General features: G+C 41.3%; 1 protein-coding gene across 8 annotated transcripts in view; it reads right to left on the bottom strand.

The window, feature by feature from the left end:
* Positions 1 to 15,251, bottom strand: part of LOC106561145 (ATP-dependent chromatin remodeler CHD2) — a 41,363-nt gene continuing 26,112 nt past the window's right edge. For 4 of the 8 annotated variants that reach the window (XM_014124796.3, XM_014124792.3, XM_014124791.3 and 1 more), the window contains 20 exons: positions 14,941 to 15,093; positions 14,198 to 14,269; positions 13,619 to 13,768; positions 13,241 to 13,389; positions 13,034 to 13,130; positions 12,783 to 12,875; positions 12,486 to 12,659; positions 11,740 to 11,918; positions 11,472 to 11,653; positions 11,231 to 11,369; positions 10,136 to 10,286; positions 9,904 to 10,020; positions 9,595 to 9,717; positions 9,283 to 9,417; positions 8,938 to 9,051; positions 7,935 to 8,113; positions 7,660 to 7,759; positions 2,586 to 2,790; positions 2,191 to 2,449; positions 1 to 2,053 (listed from right to left, as the gene is read on the bottom strand). In XM_014124796.3, the coding sequence (XP_013980271.1) occupies positions 1,753 to 2,053; positions 2,191 to 2,449; positions 2,586 to 2,790; positions 7,660 to 7,759; positions 7,935 to 8,113; positions 8,938 to 9,051; positions 9,283 to 9,417; positions 9,595 to 9,717; positions 9,904 to 10,020; positions 10,136 to 10,286; positions 11,231 to 11,369; positions 11,472 to 11,653; positions 11,740 to 11,918; positions 12,486 to 12,659; positions 12,783 to 12,875; positions 13,034 to 13,130; positions 13,241 to 13,389; positions 13,619 to 13,768; positions 14,198 to 14,269; positions 14,941 to 15,093 (3,072 nt within the window). In that variant the 3' untranslated portion in view covers positions 1 to 1,752. Of the gene's footprint in view, positions 2,054 to 2,190; positions 2,450 to 2,585; positions 2,791 to 7,659; positions 7,760 to 7,934; positions 8,114 to 8,937; positions 9,052 to 9,282; positions 9,418 to 9,594; positions 9,718 to 9,903; positions 10,021 to 10,135; positions 10,287 to 11,230; positions 11,370 to 11,471; positions 11,654 to 11,739; positions 11,919 to 12,095; positions 12,161 to 12,485; positions 12,660 to 12,782; positions 12,876 to 13,033; positions 13,131 to 13,240; positions 13,390 to 13,618; positions 13,769 to 14,197; positions 14,270 to 14,940; positions 15,094 to 15,251 lie in introns of those variants that run through there. The other 4 variants (XM_014124793.3, XM_014124794.3, XM_014124795.3 and 1 more) reach the window with 4 other exon arrangements.

The following is a 15,251-nucleotide window of genomic DNA, read 5'->3' on the forward strand; positions in this document are numbered from 1 at the left end:
TTTTATAATGTAGCAAAGTTTAATACATATGTCTATAAACATATTGACAGTATATTTTACGTAGAGTGGCTTTCTCACAAATATAAATTATTTAGGCTTGTTTTCAAGAACACAGGTCCAGGGACTGTAGTGTGGTGGAAAGGAAGGTGTTGTTGATTGGCTATTCCTTCTAACAGATCTGCCCAGAGGACATAACACTGATTCATCTGTGTAAATCCTTTTTCCCAAGATCTTTTGGGGAGTTGCAGAAGAACATGACAAACAATATAATTTTGTTCCCACCACCAGTCTTCGCTTAACAAGCATGCCACGTTACACAATCATCCATTGAGAACAATCTCAAAACATGACTGTTTAATACTGCATCATCTCTGTAGTAGAGTACAGTAATGTCCATAACCCATCCCACTGGGCACACACACTGGTTGAGTCAAAGGTGTTTCCATGTCATTTCAATGAAATTACATTGAATTGACATGTGTCCAGTAGGATATACAGTATGAAAATATACACAGAAATAAGGCACAAATGGAGAAGCACACCAGAAATCATAAGAATCACAGCAGGGCCAGTCTCTGGTTTGGCACTAAAACAGAATGACCAATAACAGCTTGTCATCAACCACATCCGTAAACACTCAAGTGACCCTTAGAAAATCTATCAGTGGTTACACTGCTGTCACTGGGAATCACAAAACCTTAACTATAGAAAGTGAAAAAATTATTTCCAGATTCTTCTCAAACATAGCGCAATACTTTTACGGGTTGAATAAGCCGGTAGAGTGCAGTACTAATTGTGCAATGTAAGATGCAAAAGTACCATTCATACATAGGATAGAGAGAAATATGGTTTAAATGGCAAATTCTTTGCACATCTACAAATAAACATTGTTAGGGATAGCTTTAACATAGTCAGTGTTCTTCTGAAGCTTTGGACAACAAATGACCTTAAATAATGGTTATAAACATGTCCTTCTCATTAGGTCCTTAACTTATTAACAGGTCAGTGGTTATCATAAACAAAAAAAGACAATGGCAATGAATGTCTTTACAGAAGAATTATTATCAACACTAATGACAAATGCTCATTAAAACATTTTAAATAGCAATTCTGAGAACTATGTACTGGCGTGACTAACTTACTATTCGTCTTCAATTTTGACAGGATTGATTCGGGAAAGAAGGGGCATCTAAGAAATTATGATAGTTTCATAACCAGGTCAAGATCAATAAACATGACTTTTATTATTATAATGGCATAAAGCTAAACACAAAAAATAACGAAAGTATTTGGGAATAATCCCATACCGCTAACATTTAAAAAGGCCAAATACTTCAGACACTTTAATGTTTCCAAATCAGTCATCAACCTTTCGGGCATCGTAATCTTTCCCCACATAATAGTCCATAGGACTAACTATACATAGGCATTCTACAGACTCATCACTAACACTGACTGATTATCTGTCATTTCAACAACAACATTTCTTAGTGTGATACATATTTCATAATCTTGAACACTTTTCTACATGGGCACAGACACAGATCGTTACCACAGTCACACCTGGGGGAGGGATGTGGAGAGTTTGGTGTTCGCTGGTAAACAGAGTATTTGTCAATTCCGTTTCCGACTGTGAGGTTATGTCTGGCCAAGCGAAACAGTGAGTCTAGCCAGCCCAGACCTGTCCTTCAGCAGCACCACTGTGTTCCTCACCTGCACACAACACCTTTCCAATCAGTGACAGACCAGACCTCATGTCTTCCTGTTGTTCCAGTTTAAATCAGCCCCAGCTGCTTTATGCTCTGCGTTTGGCGAGCGCGAGTCCTGGGGGGACTTCTGAGCCTGTGGGGAGCGTGGGTCCAGCAGGGGAGGGGGTTTGTTGTCTGGATAGGGCCTGGTGAAGTGTTCTTGCCCTGTTGGCCCCCTTTGCTCCAGCATCCTCCCCCTGAAGTCCTGGGGATGGCCTCCCCCACTCCTGAAGTCTTGGGGAGGACGGAAGTCATCGCCGCGTCTCCGCTTCGCGTCTGGATGTCTGAAGTGAGAGGGATGATGTCTTCAAAGCTTATGACTACAGAGCTACAAGCTACCACAACACTTACGGTTTTAGCATTACATTCCAATACTGACAAATACAAAATCTAGACATTATTGGGTTTGAAAAGATGAGGCCTAATTGTGAGTGTTTCTCACCTGTCGTAATAGGCCCGGCGGTCCCTGTGATCCTGGTCGTTGTCATACTGGTCATATGGCCTCTTCCGCGGGGAGTTGCTGCCGCCACTACGGTAACTACTACAGCTACTACGGTAGGAGTCTTCACGTGGACGACGGTCGCCATAGTGATGGTCCTTATACCGATGGGCGTCATATGGATGATGTCGCTCGCCTTGCCAGGATTGGTTGCTATTTCCAGGGTAGTTGTATTTACGATCTCTCTGCCAATCTCCTCGATCTGTCATCATGAGATAAAATACAGTGGGCCATGAGATATGTTGTGCTCATTTCTAAAATTACAAATCCTCACAATTGCTGCCAAGTTGTAGAATTTTATACTTCAGATTTGATAAGACCAAATAAACAGCTCTTACCATCATTTCCAAAGTGTCTGTTGTTGGATTTGTTATAGCCTTCTCTGTGGTGACCTTGGGGGGATGTGGGAGAGGGGCGAGGCATGCCTGGATGAGACTTAGACGATGGCTGGGTGCCGGTGGAGTCTCGACTGGAACTAGACGCCTCTGCTCTGAAAGACTTCTTCTTGCCCGACAGGTCATCCCCCTTTTTTCTATGCTCCTTCTGATAATGAGCAAAGGACAATGGAAGAGTTAAGCAGAGGACTGAGCAAAAACAGATAAATGATTGGCTGACTGTACTTGTTACAAAAACCTGAAAGTTTTGATTAGTGCTGAGCGATTCATGCTTTTTGAGGTCCTTTTGATTCTTAACCTGTTGGGGCTCGGGGGCAGTATTGAGAAATTTTGAAAAAAATATGTGCCCATTTTTAACTGCCTCCTACACCAACTCAGAAGCTAGGATATGCATATTATTAACACATTCGGATAGAAAACACTCTGAATTTTCTAAAACAGTTTGAATGGTGTCTGTAAGTATAACAAAACTCATATTGCAGGCAAAAACCTGTGAAAAATAGATTAAAAAAAATGTGCATTTTGTGACTGTACTATTTAGTGTCATTGTTTTATAGATACCATAGTGAGAAAGGATTCATTTCGCAACACCTACGGCTTCCACTAGATGTCAACGATCTTTATAAAGTTGTTTGAAGCGTCTATGATAAACAGAGAGCAAATTAGAATGCAAGGAAGTTGACATGTCATCACTTCATTTTTTTGCGCCTGCGCATAAATCTGAGAAGCGTGAGTTTGTCATCATTGTTTATCTAGACATAGGATAGGTTGTGTGAAAATATTACTGATGTTTAACGTTAAAAATGGACCAAAAGATTAATGCTAAGCAACGTTTGACATGTTTGAACGAACGTAAATAGATTATTTACTCGTTTTTTTAGCTTTTCGGCGTGATTTTACACCCCCCCCACCACGTTTTGTGGGAGCATAATGAACGCTAACTACTTGTTGTTATTTGGACATAAATTATGAACTTTGTCAAAAGAAACCACATTTCTTCCGGACCTGGGATTCCTGGCAGTGCCTTCTGATGGAGATAATCAAAGGTAAGGGGATATTTACAATGTTATTATCGATATTAGATGATGCTAACTGTATAGCATAGCTTATTGTTCTTAGCATAGCACCCCGTTTATTGCAAAATGTGATTTCCCAGTAAAGTTATTTTGAGATCTGGCCATTCGGTAGCAATTACGAGATGATAATATATTATTCTTTGAATGACAATATTATAATTTACCAATGTTTTCGAATAGTAATTTTGTTATGTTCACCGGAAGCATTTCAGAGAAGAAAAAAATCTGAATTTCACGCTACTGTAAAATGCTGTTTTTGGATATAAATATGAACTTGATGGAACAAAAAATGCATGTATTGTATAACATAATGTCCTAGGAGTGTCATCTGATGGAGATTGACAAAGGTTAGTGCATAATTCTAGCTGGTTTCTGCTTTTGGTGACGCCTGACCTTGAATTGAAAATGGATGTTTGTACTTTTGTGGCTATGTACTGTCCTAACATAATCTAACTTTATGCTTTTGCCGTAAAGCCTCTTTGAAAATCGAACAATGTGGTTAGATTAAGGAGATGTTTATCTTTTAAATTGTGTAAAATAGTTGATTGTTTGAGAAATTGAAATTATTAGATTTTTTATGTTTTGAATTTCCAGCCTTGTTAGCAATCCCGACTCGGGGTTCATTGCTAACCTGTAGCCCCAACAGGTTTTAAAAGGTAATCATGGTTTTCAGTTTCAATAAACATAAAATAAATGTATTATGAAATAATGACAGTATAATGATTTTAGACATTTTAATGGAAATTCCAAAGCAAAGAATTGCAAACATTAAATTGCCAAAAACATAGAAGATACTCCATTGTCTCCATCAGGTCCACATTGTGTAGACAGGTAGGAAGACAGATAGTAATTTCCTAAGAAATAATAAAAAAATGTCAGTTGTGTATATTATTTAGTTTTTATTTGATTACTATTCTTTCTCATTCCTTAAAAGTAATCATCTCATCTCAGGCACTAACAGTCAGCCAGCCAGGCCACACAACGCGTGCGTAAAAGTGTATCCGTCCAGAGATCTGTATACAATGACGAGATGTTCATGTCTATGCCCTAATAATGGTAGTCGTCATCCGAAAGGCAGGCTAAAAGTTCAGGTCCAAAATAAGCCCACAGAAACGCATTGGGTTTATTTTGGACAGATTTGGTGAGAGTGTAACCCTCTAGCGTCGCCTCTTCCTGTCTGATCCGTCTATGAGCCGGAAAAAAATGGTGCAATGATTATGGCCATTGTAGTTGATTACAACGTTTCTGTACTAAACTAGGTTGAATATTTAGGCTCCCAAAAAACAAACCTAAATGGAATTCAAGTAATTGAACCGATGCCGGTCAATTAGTTGTTTAACTTGTTATCGATAGGGGGCAGTATTTTCACGGCCGGATAAAAAAACGTACTCGATTTAATCTGATTATTACTCCTGCCCAGAAACTAGAATATGCATATAATTAGTAGATGTGGATAGAAAACACCCTAAAGTTTCTAAAACTGTTTGAATGGTGTCTGTGAGTATAACAGAACTCATTTGGCAGGCCAAAACCTGAGAAGATTCCAAACAGGAAGCGCCCCCTCTGACCATTTCTTGGCCTTCTTTGTCATCTCTATCCAAAACAGGGGATCTCTGCTGTAACGTGACATTTTCTAACGCTCCCATAGGCTCTCAGAAGGCGCCAGAACGTTGAATGATGACTTTGCAGGCCATGGCTGAAAAACAGTAGCGCATTTGGTAAGTGGTCGATCTGAGAACAATGAGACTGGTCGCGCGTGCACGAGACGACTCCATGTTTACATTTTCAGTCTTTGAACGAAAACAACGACTCCCGGTCGGAATATTATCGCTTTTTTACGAGAAAAATCGCATAAAAATTGATTTTAAACAGCGCTTGACATGCTTCGAAGTACGGTAATGGAATATTTTGATTTTTTTTGTCACGAAACGCACCGGGCGCGTCACCCTTCGGATAGTGTCTTGAACGCACAACAAAACGACGCTATTTGGATATAACTATGGATTATTTGGAACCAAACCAACATTTGTTGTTGAAGTAGAAGTCCTGGGAGTGCATTCTGACGAAGAACAGAAAAGGTAATCCAATTTTTCTTATAGTAAATCTGAGTTTGGTGAGTACCAAACTTGGTGGGTGTCAAAATAGCTAGCCCGTGATGGTGAGCTATCTACTCAGAATATTGCAAAATGTGCTTTCACCGAAAAGCTATTTTAAAATCGGACACCGCGATTGCATAAAGGAGTTCTGTATCTATAATTCTTAAAATAATTGTTATGTTTTTTGTGAACGTTTATCGTGAGTAATTTAGTAAATTCACCGGAAGTGTTCGGTGGGAATGCTAGTTCTGAACGTCACATGCTAATGTAAAAAGCTGTTTTGATATAAATATGAACTTGATTGAACAAAACATCCATGTATTGTATAACATAATGTCCTAGGAGTGGCATCTGATGAAGATCAAAGGTTAGTGCTGCATTTAGCTGTGGTTTTGTTTTTTGTGACATTATATGCTAGCTTGAAAAATGGGTGATTATTTCTGGCTGGGTACTCTGCTGACATAATCTAATGTTTTGGTTTCGCTGTAAAGCCTTTTTGAAATCGGACAGTGTGGTTAGATAAAGGAGGGTCTTGTCTTTAAAATGGTGTAAAATAGTCATATGTTTGAAAAATTGAAGTTTTCGGATTTTCGAGGAGTTTGTATTTCGTGCCACGCCCATCATTGGATATTGGAGCAGGTGTTCCGCTAGCAGAATGTCTAGATGTAAGAGGTTAACCTGTTGGGGCTAGGGGGCAGTATTTGCACGGCGGATAAAAAACGTACCCGATTTAAACCGGTTAATACTATTGCCCAGAAAGCAGAATATGCATATAATTAGTAGATTTGGATAGAAAACACTCTAAAGTTTCTAAAACTGTTTGAATGGTGTCTGTGAGTATTACAGAATTCATATGGCAGGCCAAAACCTGATTCCATACAGGAAGTGCCCTGTCTGACAATTTGTTGTCCTTCTGTTGCATCTCTATCGAAAATACAGCATCTGTGCTGTAACGTTACACTTTCTAAGGCTCCCATTGGCTCTCTAAAGCCGCCAGAAAGTGGAATGGGGTGTCTGCTATCTCTGGGCGAAGAACAGCAGGAGAGTTTGTGAGTGGTCAGCCTGGGGACAGTGAGACTGAGCTGCGAGGTCAGGAGAATTCTCAATTTTTTTCTTTCAGCGTTTGAATGAATACAACGTTGCCCGGTTGGAATATTAACGCTATTTTACGAGAAAAATAATATAAAAATTGATTTTAACCTGTTAGGGCTAGGGGGCAGTATTGACACGGCTGGATAAAAAACGTACCCGATTTAATCTGGTTACTACTCCTGCCCAGTAACTAGAATATGCATATAATTATTGTAATTTAGTAAATTCACCGGAATTTTTCGGTGGGTATGCTAGTTCTGAACATCACATGCTAATGTAAAAAGCTGGTTTTTGATATAAATATGAACTTGATTGAACAAAACATGCATGTATTGTATAACAATGTCCTAGGAGTGTCATCTGATGAAGATCAAAGGTTAGTGCTGCATTTAGCTGTGGTTTTGGTTTTTGTGACATATGCTTGCTTTGAAAATGGCTGTGTGATTATTTTGGGCAGGGTACTCTCCTGACATAATCTAATGTTTTGCTTTCGCTGTAAAGCCTTTTTGAAATCGGACAATGTAGTTAGATTAACGAGAGTCTTGTCTTTAAAAATGGTGAAAAATAGTCATATGTTTGAGAAATTGAAGTTATAGCATTTTTCAGGTATTTGTATTTCGCGCCACGCGATTCCACTGGCTGTTGACTAGGGTGGGACGCTAGCCCAGGGAAGTTAATAACCGGAAAAAAAGCCAAAGTTCGGTTTATCGCTCAGCACTAGTTTTGATACTGGGAGAAAAGAGATCAGCTCACGTCCTCCTCCTGAGACCGCTTCTTCTGAGCCATCTTGTACAGCTTGTGAAGCTTCCTCGCTCCGAACTCTGTGAACTTGGACACAAAAATCCAGAGATTCCTGCCAAACAAAGAGACATCTTGGTAAGAGCTACCCTTAATATGGAGAACAATTTTAATGAAACTCAAATGGCATCAGAATTAAAAACATAAGACTGACCTAAATGACCACGGAGTAGGTTTCATAATCAAACCTTCAGTGCACATAACTAACTTATGGTTGAATAAGGGCTTACCGACGCCATGTTTTGACATGCTCTGGGTCGCTGTAGGCTTTAAGGCACTCAGTGATGCGGTCTCCTATCTTCAGCAGGCAGGTGCGCGTGTGTTGGAGCTGCTCCTGAACAGATAGGCCCTCGTCAGGCTTATCCAGCTGTTTCAGGGCCTTCTTCACCGGCCTCATACGCTCCTTACACTGGACGAACACACAGTTTACTCAGCTAAGTAAAAGCGAGCTCTTAGTAAAAAATGATCCATATGTTTCAACTATCCTCCCCTGTATAGACAGTTTGCTACAGCAGGATAATAATCCTGCAGCAACAGTAAATGTGAATTATGTGGATTATAATTAATGGACATTTTTGTAGGGATTTAAACATTTTTTCATTAGGGCAAATCAAATCAGATTTCTAAGTTGAAATTACAAACTTTAGAAGCCTTTTAAAAACTAAAACACACCACAAGTTTGCATTTCCTGCTGTGCAGGACAATTCTCAACCAAAAAAAGAATGATCAAATGAAGATCTTACATTTGTAACGGCACCTCCATTATGTTTGACACGTTAAATGGCTTATGGTTGGCGGCAGGTAGCCTAGCTGTTCAGAGTGTTGGGCCAGAAATTGAAAGGTCACTGGTTCGAATCCCCAAGCCGACTAGATGAAAAATCTGATGCGTGTAATTGCTCTTATAAGTCGCTCTGGATAAAAGGGTCTGCTAAATGACTAGTTTGGCTCCTGGATGCTGAAAGCCATGGTATGAGAGACAATTTACCAAGGTTATGACGCAAAACTAATTGTTTACTGTTCTAATTACGTTGGTAACCAGTTTGTAATAGCAACAAGGCACCTCGGGGTTTGTGTTATATGGTCAATATAACACTGCTAAGAACAGCCCTTAGTCGAGGTAGGGTCATATAACCACACCCCCTCGGGCCTTAATGCTTAAATGTAGTCTTGTATGTAGTGAATAATATATCCTTATCCTGTCCACGTCAGTAGGGACATGGTGTAATAACTCACAATGCTGAAGGTTTCCTGGTCCAGCTCGTCGTCATCCTCGCCGATGGGAACAGGGTCACTCCCAGCAGTAATGTGGACCGGCCCCTGGGGCTTCTTCCCTTTGGCTCCTTTAGCCTGAAACACAGACAAACAACAGACACCACTCAGCAGGGCAACACAGATCTCCACACAAACACCTGCACATTGACACTTCAACCTGCTGGTCCAAGAACAATCTGATAACCTAGTCTTTTGATCCACCTTCCAACAAAAGTTCCCCATTTGTTCAGACACAGGACAGGTTAGTGGGTGTGAAATTGTATACTACCGCAGCACAATGCATAAAGTTCACGACTGCTAAAGTACCTTTTCTTTTTTTGTCTTGGGACGTTTTTTGTCTTTTTCCACCTCTTTTTTAGGAGTTCCCTGTTTTTCTTTGTTCTCTTTGTTATCCTTTTTCTTCTGTCTCTTCTTTGAGGGAGTTTTTTCTGTCCCATCATCCTGGTTAAATAAAAAGCAGAAAGGTAAATAAATAAACCAGTTCTGGTGGACTACAAAGACTGCATCATGTTGCCATTGTGTTCTCTATCCCGGTATTCTGTAACCAACAGGAAATTCCCTTGTGAAAAGGCAGGTGGTTTATAGGCAGGTTGTGCTGGGTCTTTTGAGGTGACTTACCCTCACCTCCCCTTCCTCGGAGGGGTTGTCTGACAGGCGAGGGGAGGAAATGTCATTTCCCTGCTCATCTTTAGGGGCCTTGTTCTCTTTCTTCACCCGAGGCTTCCTCTGCTTCACTTTGGCCTGGGGGGGGAAGATATGATCAGCTAAGGGGATATGTGCTCTATTGTGAAGAGACCAATACCAGACAGAATGTAAGGAAGAGCATTATTGAATGGATTTGCATATAGATAATCCAAGGGGTTGAGATGCCTAGGCATTACCATTCCCTATGGTCCTGATAAACAGAGCAGCGAGGTCTTTGCTTACCTCGTCCTTAGTGACATCTTTACTGTCCACTTCTTTCTTCAACGTCTTCAGAAGATAGTCCACTCTGCCCTGCAACTGCTTCCCTTGGGGTTTCTTGTCTGGGTCATCGGGGAGAATCTGGAATACAGATTTGAATACAATTTGTCACCAGAAGAATAAAATGCACCCACACAGCTTTATTGAGTTCCACAGCTATCTGAGAAATGTTTGATTCTGACATTCTGATGGTTACCTTGTCTGCAAGTTTGAGATCCGGATCGGTCTTCATCAAATCCCAGTTGCCGTAGCCATGCTCATAGACCCCCAGCAACAGTTGAGTGTCATCCTGCAGATCCCAGTCCACGTCAAAGTGAGGCACCTTCACTCTGCAGGTCAGTTGGAACCTATGGCAGGAAGAGGAGGAGAGGTGGTCAAACCATCTGCTACTGCTGCCCATCAAGATGATGCTCTGGTGTCTGCATCAGTTGTTACAACTTTAAACCTTTACAGTAGAGGGAATTGGCCTATATGGAGAGGGATAAATTGAAATGTTTCTTACAGAAGAAATATGGAAATGCATAACCATGGTAGCAATTAAAAGGGAACAGTATGGAGATTATGGTAAATTATTAGACTAGAGGTACAGACAAAAGTTCACCTGACAAGACAATCCAAACACTACACTGTTGATTTTATGTGGATTTTACATTTACTGCATTAGACGTATTTGTTGATAACGAAATCTGAAAATACTCATAGTCAGTAACATGGTAAGAATTCTGTTGGAAAATGTGGGGTAGTTGCAGCATAAGACAAACAAATGACACGGGTTTGAGAGAGAGAGATCAAACTGGTGTCTCCAAGTGGCCACACACCTCTCCAAAGAGTGCACAGTTCCTAAGTCATTTCAATGCACTTTTATGACTCAAAGAAAGTCTTCAACTATAAATTGTTTTTTTGAGCTCTCCTAGCTGTGCCGTTGATGAACTAGAGTAAGCACACTTGTAGTTGTTTTGAACACAGCCCTAAATCCCCCCCATCACATAATTACTGTTGTTTACGCAATTCAAAATCTATTACAAAATCGCAATCTGCAACTTCAAGTTGCACGTAGAGGCTCAAGTTCAGAATGGCCGTCAGTCAAAACCCATACAGAGCTGTGAAGCGGAGACCCTAAGATCTGTCGTCATGTATAGCATGTTACTGTACAACCACTGCGTTTCAATTTACTCACTTATTAGTGTCCAAATCTACCATTTTCAACCTGTATAGGAATATTTATTTTCTGTGCATATTCAGCTGATAAAATGTTTCACATGCCTCAGATATACCTGCAATGGTATCTTACTTGTTTCTCTCAGCAGGATTAGCTGGCACAACTTTGTGCAGTGGCTCAAACTCCTCCTCATGCTGAATGATGGACTTGGCATTGACCTGCACTCCTGAGATCTTGATGTTTATACCTCTGCGCTTCCCAGGACCTTTGGCTAAAGGAACAGGGTATACATGAGTAAAAACATTACGACACACTTGTTAGCCATAATTCCCCAAAAACTGAGTCATGCAAACAGACAGTCAGAATGTCACACCTTCACTGGGGTTCTCTCTGAGGTGCTCTTCGTGCTCTTGGACAGCCGTCACACAGCTGTTGTGGATCAGCTCTCCCAGTCTCTTCAGGTCTGCCTGGGATTTTTCCACCAGCTCAGAGTCCCGGGCAATGCACTCCAGCCTTTCAAGCGGAGCTGCAAATTTCTTGTAAGCCTTGATGAACCTGATAAAGGAATTAGTAAAACATTAACCTTAACCATTCAATGAAACATTGAGAAACCATTCAGTTTAATGTATAAAGACACCTACATACTGTACCTGCGGATCTCTGCATCAGTAAAACCCTCCACGTTGTTCTTGCGGGCTCTGGGCCTGCCTCTTCTCTTTGGCTTCTTGTCATCGCCGCTGTCGTCCGTCTCGCTCTCAGAACCTGAGGATCGGTGCTTCAGCTTGGAGCCAATGTCACTGTCACTGTCGTTGGCCTGGGCCTGCAAGACACAAGACAACCTTCAGACACAACAAGCAAAACCTAATTCCTACTGAATGTAGTTGCCAAGTGCCTTTTTGTGTTATGGATACTTCTGAATGCTTAAATTATGCGTGTTTACAATAATAAGAAATCAAATCATGATCAAATCAAATCATCAATAATGATAATTTATCACCATATTTCGAGATGACTCTTCCATGCATTTCATGAATTTAGATCTTCAACAGGAGAGGATATTATCTGTGTGATAGAAAGACCCACTGAAATAAAACCTAATGATTTATTAAGGGAAGCTTCTTATGTGGTAGATTCACACACAGTGGAATCACCTACACCGAGGCAGGCAGTAAAAACCTCATTACTCATGACCACCCCATCATATCCCCCTGACTGAGAGCAGTAGAGTACACAGCTCAGCAGCACACTAGGGGAGCCCCTTCACTCACTCACTCACACACACACACACAGCCGCCAACTGTGCTGCACCATGGAGCAGTCACGTCGCACTCCTGCTCTAGAGAGAAGACCTAACATGAGATGTGTGTGTGTGTTCTCTCCTGCTTACCCTCTTGTTGGAGCTCCTGCTCCTGGGCAGCATGTAGATGTCCTCCATCTCCTTCTGCTTCTGCTCCTCCTCCAGCTTCCGCCTCTGGTCCTCAGGGATGATGTCGTCCCAGTCAGGCACCGTCCGCTCCACCAGGTCTGGAGCACTCTCCTCCATGTTGGAGAAGTTGGCCACCTGGAGGGACACAGAACACATGTACTGTCTGAGACTGGGAGTAGAGTGGCTAGTGTAGTAGCTAAAGGTATTCCTGCAGATTTTGTTCAAATCAGGCTCAGAGTTGGATCAACTTCTAGGTACCTTGAACTGAGAGAGAAGCTCATCTGTGGCACTTGATCCGTGGTCGCTTTCTCTGGTTTCAGCCAACCGCAAGATCTCATCAATATCCATCTCCTGCAAGGGCCAAAAGAGAACAGCACAAGGTAAATTACAAGTAACACAGACATTTGGCAAATATGGAAGTATGAAAATCTGTCATTAACACTCTTACGCAATACGGTTTCAACTCTTTTCCAAGCACATAATCAATAGATGTGTGTGTCTCTATGTACCGTAGGTTCAGTCTCCTCTCCTTCTGCCTCTTTGAACAGATCTTCAGCTCCAAACTTCAGGATGGCAGTCAACTCATCTTTGTTGAATGGGTTGGAACTGTGAAAAGAAGTTGATGTTAAGAATCTGAGGAACCTCATGTTTTCAGGAGTTACTAGTCAAACAAAGCTATATCCAGACTAACAGATTCCATGTTAAAGTTTCCTTACTTAGAATTTCCAGAGTTGTTATCCAGTACAGTTCGACCAGTGGTGTCCATTCTCTGAATGACAAGATGGTCCAAAACCATCTTCTTCTTGGCTCGCTCAATAATGTCTTCCTCCACAGATCCCTTTGTGACCAAGCGATAGATATTCACCTGTTCAGCGAGACAAGGAGATATTTCAATCAAATCAAATGTTAATTGGTCACATTCACATATTTAGCAGATGTTATTGCAGCATAGCGATATGCTTGTGTCTTACTAGGAAAGTTGGCAAAGACCAACATTTCCATGACGGCTCTGCTCAAGTTAGCAGAATCAAGCCAGCTTGTGCTTAGCCAAGCCTGCGCTCCATACTAATCACTATAGGTCTAGTTGTGGTTACCTGTTTTTTCTGGCCAATCCTATGAGCCCTAGCCTGAGCCTGCAGGTCGTTCTGAGGATTCCAGTCAGAGTCAAAGATGACCACAGTGTCTGCAGATGCCAGGTTGATCCCCAGCCCTCCAGCCCTGGTGGACAGCAGGAAACAGAAGTCCTAGATAGAGAGGAGAAATTATATTTAAAAAACTACCCACCTTACATAGTGCTTCACAGCCGACCTGATGAACATCGCAAAGGGATTAAATGCTTGAAGTTGAAAAACATGTCAAGAGTGATTATTGTTTATGTGGCTTTAATTGTATGGGTAATTAGATATGTTGTTAACACTTCTTAAAATAATTTTTTTTTTCTTAACAGAATATCATAACTTCAACGTGGAAAATCCTAACACTCAAAGAAAATGAGATTCTAGTATCAATATGGTAATCTTGGCGATGTATACATCTCCTTGCGCATAATCATTCACAGAGTAACAAACATAATAACTAAGCTCTGACGCAGATACAGAGCTGACATAAACACTGAAATTATCAACCCCTCCAATCTGCAACAGCTAAAACATCACATAGTTCCGATTACATACCTCAGAGCCTTCAGCATTAAAGTGGTCAAGTGCCTGTTTTCGTATTTCTCCCTTTATGGAACCGTCCAGGCGCTGAGAAGAGGGAAGGAGAGAAACCTCAAACCTTGGAACCTTGCCGAAACTCCCACCGCCCTAAGATGCCACTGAGCGACGCTCAGCTATACATGCCATTATACGATCCATCAGGCAAGCAGCATATTGTCAAAGAGCAATACAGCAGTAAAACTATGTCTATAGTGATTTAACCGTGCTAAAGCCTAGCATGAAGACAGTGGGCACTCTGGCTTTGGGGACCAGCCAGTCCCCATCAAAAATAACTTGAGGATAAAAATAACTTTATACACCAGTCTGCCAGTGCACATGTGCTGCAAAACTGACACATGAGCCGGTTAACACCAGAGTTGACGCCAACACTGCTCCAATATCTCAAGAGCTCCTCTACTGTAAACGCAGTCAATATAATAAATATGGAATAACATTTTTTTTATTTCACCTTTATTTAACCAGGTAGGCTAGTTGAGAACAAGTTCTCATTTGCAACGGCGACCTGGCCAAGATAAAGCATAGCAGTTCGACATATACAACAACACAGAGTTACACATGGAATAAACAAAACATATAATGGAGATGTAAAAGAACTAACAACAAGGAGAAGTCAAACTGAACACAAGAACAACAGAAGGTAGACTACTGAAGGTTTGGACCTGCTGCCTTGCCATCCCCTGGGCTGTGTTATACCCTACCTGGAATGGGTAACGCTTCAGGGCCAGATACTCAGCCAGGATGTCCAACATCCGCACCATCTGGGAGAAGATGAGGACTCGGTTGCCCCTCTCCCGAAGTCTGGTCAGCAGCTTGTCCAGTAGCACCAGCTTTCCACTGCCCCTCACCAACGCCTGAGATTCACACAAGGTAAGAAGTCAAATCTGTTCTCCACCGGTAAACAAACCAATACATTAGTGTGGGTTGCATGGAATCATGCTATTCCATTTTAATCAATGTATTTCTCAACGTTCAAAACAGCAAAAACAGAGGAGATAATTAGTTCAGTCTT

This window comes from Salmo salar, chromosome 10 (genome assembly GCF_965601325.2).
Source record: "Salmo salar chromosome 10, fSalSal1, whole genome shotgun sequence".
Classification (NCBI taxonomy): domain Eukaryota; kingdom Metazoa; phylum Chordata; class Actinopteri; order Salmoniformes; family Salmonidae; genus Salmo; species Salmo salar.